The sequence below is a fragment of the Pleurodeles waltl genome, chromosome 11 (assembly GCF_031143425.1).
Source record: "Pleurodeles waltl isolate 20211129_DDA chromosome 11, aPleWal1.hap1.20221129, whole genome shotgun sequence".
Lineage (NCBI taxonomy): Eukaryota > Metazoa > Chordata > Amphibia > Caudata > Salamandridae > Pleurodeles > Pleurodeles waltl.
This window is the reverse complement of record NC_090450.1, coordinates 707,751,016-707,755,981: the sequence shown is the minus strand read 5'-3', so window position 1 is coordinate 707,755,981 and position 4,966 is coordinate 707,751,016. Positions and strand designations below refer to the sequence as shown.

At 46.9% G+C, this 4,966-nt stretch overlaps 1 protein-coding gene across 1 annotated transcript; it reads left to right on the top strand.

Annotated features, from left to right (window-relative positions):
* Window positions 1-691: 691 nt before the first annotated feature.
* LOC138266667 (interleukin-1 beta-like) lies at window positions 692-4,723 on the top strand. The gene is made up of 4 exons (XM_069215472.1): window positions 692-1,181; window positions 2,067-2,246; window positions 2,561-2,691; window positions 3,849-4,723. The coding sequence occupies exons 1-4, from the start codon at window positions 1,094-1,096 to the stop codon at window positions 4,053-4,055; spliced, it is 606 nt and encodes a 201-aa protein (XP_069071573.1). The 5' UTR covers window positions 692-1,093; the 3' UTR covers window positions 4,056-4,723.
* The last annotated feature ends 243 nt before the right edge of the window (window positions 4,724-4,966 follow it).

Sequence of the window (4,966 nt, the reverse complement as noted above, 5' to 3'; positions counted from 1 at the left end):
ATTCCTTCATTCCAGGTAAAAGCCTCCTTTATTGCACATACTCAAAATCTGTAACCATGTTTAGAATCTGATATATTTTATGAAGGTTTGGGAAACAGTTTAAAGTCATTACGCAGGAGGGTGAAGGAAGAGGGATGAAGGCTTTAACATGCGCGATAATAAACTCTGCGGCGCACTTCGAATCGGGAGCGTGCACCTTAGCTCGGGAGCGTGCACTCTCTCACGGGTTCGAGGCTGGCTCCTGGTTTGAGAGATGAGGCAGTGGTGCAGTCTCGGACTTGTGGAGTTCTACTTGGGCGCGAGGGGGTACTGCTTGTGTTTTGGGATGACGCACCACCGCCACGGGGGTGTGCACGTTATTTGGAGGTGTAGAGGGCAGTCCTTGTGGTGGGGCAATCCCCAATCACAGTTAGATGTTCACTCCCAGTAGCCTTGGAGTCATATTTGCGAGCTCCATTTTTGTTTTATTTTTTTTCTGCCATTTTTCCTTTCCACTGCTGAATTTTGTGAGAAAGTTCCCAGTAATAGCCCCCCTGTTGTAAAATGAAGTAAACAGCACGCTGTCCTATTCACAGCCTTGTACTCCTTCTACCCGAAACCTTCACCACTACGTGGCGCCATTAGCCGTACATTACCATAGGTTCTGTTACCATGCCACACACACACACACACACTGTGCCATCAAAGTTCCGTGTATCACCCACACCCTCTTATCAGGCTCCCACAGTTCCCAAACTGCTAAGACTAACTCACCAGACTGTACCAGCACCCCCTTCAGTCGCCTTCCCCCACTTAGGCTCGGTAACAGGAGGGGAACTGGTGTCCTACATATCATTGGTTCATGAATGACAACTTTTGTGCAACTTTCCGATCTGGCGCTCTGCATCGATGCCACGGCTGTGCATTGCCGTTTCTCAGTCAGTAGTGTCTCACTCTGCCTTCCTGCCCACAGGCCTCCAAGGTAGATGCCAGCTTGGGCTCCTGCCCAGGGGACTGCACCAGCTGCAAGCCATCAATCAAGGTGAAGGTGACCACCCTGAAGGAGCCCTCCACCTTCCGCAGAGCAGTGGTGGTTGTGGCGGCGGTGGAGAAGATGAAGCGAGGGGTGTTCAACTCCAGTGAAGGGTGTCACTTCGGGGACAGCGATCTCCTGGAGATCTTTGGCAGCATCCTGGTGGAAGGTAAGATGTCACCCGTTACGGGTGGATTTTACATCAAGATTATTGTTAAGTAATTTGTTAATATGTTACTTATTCAGATTTAGAGCATCAGTGTGTGTTAGCCTTGAAATGAATGTGGTTACTTTTAAATTACAGAAATAACTTGGATTAGTCTGTAAGTGAGCTCACTCTATTAGGTGCCAGGTCAGAGACTGTCACAGATGTACCAAACATCAGGGTTGAATCATTGCAAGAATTTATTGTTGCATGTTCTAAAATAAGCACTGTAAAAATAGCACCTATTATGGCGCCAAGAGACAAGCCAGCCCCTTGTGTGACTTTATTTCTTTCAAACAAGCACCCGTACGTGGATCACAAAATCACTTGGTCTCTCATCTTTCTAGATGCAGACGTGCCAACAAATTGTCTTTCCAAATTCACAAAGAATGTGCAGATTGATACTCCATAACACACTAAAACAGTAATCCAAAACTGATTACTTTTGTGCTATAGTAACTGGATACTTAGCACTCAGAGCAAGCATTTGTTTTCTCGATGCAGGACAACTGTATCTGCAACATTTAGAGCGGGTAAAGTTCCACCCCATAAAACCTTTATTGGGGTGACGTCTGTCGAGGGTTAAGGAACATGTGAAGAGGAATTCCTGAAGGGGGGGTCTTTTCTTTCCTGTCACGCGAGGGCTCACCTAGGTGTTGAAAGAAGGACTCTTTTCAGCTTCAAGTCAGGGGCCCACTTCGGAAGATGCAGGGCTCCTTTTTCCCTCACTCTGCTCCTTAATGCTTAGTTCTAAAGAGGACCAGGCTCAGAAGGATTCTTCTCAGCTGCTGGTCCACTCCTTTTCCAGGGACCTCGTACTCACCAAGTCTCTTTCCCATCTCTTTTCAGATGAAATTTCCGTCCAGATGTTTGAGCGCACTTTTATGGCTGCATCCGTGTACCGGTATTTCTCCAGCACTGTGCAGCGCATCACTGACACCGACAACAAGTGTCTTGCCCTAAATGAGTTCTCTGGCCAGACCCAGCTAGTGGCCCTGCACCTGCAGGGGCCTAACGCCGAGCGTCAAGGTGAGGTGCTGTGCATTGATGCACGAAACCAGAGCTGAGTGCGGGGAGGCTGGCACTAACCCCTTCAATTTCTCAAAATGCTATTCAGATAACTCCTAAAATGAAAGCATGGGGCACTAGATTCACAGCCCTGAGATGGTTTTCAAGGACTCTTACTGTGATATGCTGTGTGATCTCTGGCAGTTGCCTTCCTGGGTTACATGAGGGTCATGTGTAGTTCATAGGTGGTGTTGCTGTAATAGCCTGGCACCAGGCACCTTTAAAGTGTACAAAGCGGCCTTGCTATTAACCAGTATCTCTTCGTTCCTCTGCAGTAAAGCTGAACATGTCTTTGTACACTTCACCGTCTGGCGAGAAGAAGCGGCCGGTGACCTTGGGCATTGTGGGGAAACAGCTCCACCTGTCATGCGTGATGGTTGGGACGACGCCTGAGCTACGTTTGGAGGTGAGCAGGGAGGAGGAGATGGTGCTCACTAACTGCTGTCTGTGTGCAAGTAGCGCTGCAAGAAGCTGGCGATTGCTCTGCAAGCTGCGCTGTGTTCTTACCCTTACTTCAAGCCACCCCATTTCATGCACTCCTGCACTTTGTGTCCCCCAAGGCCTCCCTGTAGGTCAAGGCTCACAATTCAGCTTCCTCTGTGGTCATGTCTTCATTCTGATATCCAGATTTCAAGGGATTCAGCCTCTGTCTTCAGAAGTCACAATGATCTGTACAGATCAGAGAAGCTGTGAGAGCTATGAAGATCTCTATTTGGTGTAGTAAGAGTATTGTTCTTTGGCAAGAACAAAAAATTGCCTTCCCTGGGCCCTCCCTAAGCTGTATCTTCTGGAGCCCTCATGATCCCCCACTATTTCAAGGGACACACTTACACATCCCAGTTCTCCCTCCACCAAGAGGTCCTCCACAATTTAGGTACTGCCTCTTACCCTCTGCAGCTGGAGTTCCATATTTCAGGCATCCTATCTGCACCTGTTGGATTACATCTTCATGCATAAGGTGCGTAGTCCCTTAACTTCCACATTTTTGCTGCATGTAACCCTTCTCTACATCCCTCAGTTGGAGAATTCTGATGTGGCTACTTTCCTCTCCTATACGTGTTGGCCAGGATTTCCTTGGCATCCATCCCTTCCACATCCTTGAGTGCTAACTTCAGATACTCAAGCTTCTCTGAACCTTGTGGAAAACTTTGAGGGACCAACAACACCTTCTGCACTTTAAGGTCTTAACTTTGACATCCGTGAGTGAGGGGCCTGCCTCTTCTGTCCATCAAGACCTACTCTTCCGGTGCTCCAGGATCCCCTCCTCACCCTGACTTCCACTCTGATGGGGTCCACCTCCCCTGTACTGCGAGTTCCATACTTCAGGCATCCTATGAGTCCCACTGCCTCCTCAGGTAGACACTTTATCTGCTTTTTCCCATGTCCCTATTCTTGCGGCACAGACCTTGTGCCACCTGGCCTTTTGCACCTCAGTGTCTGGGCTCCACATACTACAGGCCCAGTTACCCATAGATGTACCCCTCACAACTGTTCTAAGGTTATCAAAGGACGCTCTTCTCTACTTCAGGCCCATCTAACCAGATGCCCTTTTTCTTCCCACAGGAAGTGAGTGGGATCTTGACCTCCATCAAGACTGATCTCCTGCGCTTCCTTTTCTTCAAGGTGGATGCATCCAACAGTAGCTCTTTCGAGTCAGCCTCACGCCCCGGGTGGTTCATTAGCACCTCTCAGACCCCAAACAAACCGGTAACAGTGAGCAAGAAGACAAACCCTAGCACCATCCAGAACTTCAAGCTTTTTCAAGAGTAAGAGGATATCCTTGGAACACCGACACCAGCACCATATGTACTATGTACAGAGCAAGTGATGGTGACTTGGACATTTCGTATAGCAGTAAGCTACTTTAGTTGGACAACGACAGTGCTGATGTTATGTACCAAGTACATGTCAAGTTCCTGAAGCTCGAAAGGTTCCCAAATCTGTATGTCACACATACGTGTCCGGGGACCATCTTTGCAGTACTTGCCCGGGGACCGTCTTTGCAGTCTTTTCTGTGAATTTCCAAACCCAGATGGGACAGTGCACCTATTTCCTGATCTTTTTTTGTCTCAGATCCGAGAAGCGCTTAGTTTTGCATGGGTGTAGAGTCCATTGGTGCAGCAAGTGTACTGGCATCTGGGCCCAGAGGCCTGAGGAGCCCAACGAACATTGATTATTGCTGTAATTTACAGTTCTAACAGCGGCCAGGGGCACATTTCCTTCCAGTACGTTCAATGACACACTGACTTCCCTACTGTATCCATGCCCACTAGAGACATGGAAAGCACTGATTCCAAAGGATTAAAAAAATATATATATTTTTTCTAACTCTGAAAACAGAAGCATTATATATTTGAAATGTTAAACAGAAGTAATGTACAGATGTATATTTATAAGTATTTAGAGAGACACACTATGACCTCACATGTGTATTTAGAACAAACTGATTTTATTATATATTTATTGTTAATATTGTATTTATAGTTATTTAAAACTAATAAATAAATTTTTTCTATACATGCGCTTGGTTATGTGTTCATAGATGCTACTGTGGAAACATTGGAATGGCACATGCTAGAGTACTGATGTCTGCTTCCCCTTCTACTGAGGGGTTCTTAAAGAGTATCTTATCTTGTCACATTTGCTGTGCATTTAAAGACCAAGGTCAAATGTTAGGTGCT

Bases quoted from the DNA above. Each gene is read 5' to 3' on its own strand.
- LOC138266667 (XM_069215472.1), top strand. From the start codon at position 1,094: ATGAAGCGAGGGGTGTTCAACTCCAGTGAAGGGTGTCACTTCGGGGAC. The intron at 1,182-2,066 runs GTAAGATGTCAC...ATCTCTTTTCAG, and splicing joins TGGCAGCATCCTGGTGGAAG to ATGAAATTTCCGTCCAGATG. The intron at 2,692-3,848 runs GTGAGCAGGGAG...TTCTTCCCACAG, and splicing joins CGCCTGAGCTACGTTTGGAG to GAAGTGAGTGGGATCTTGAC.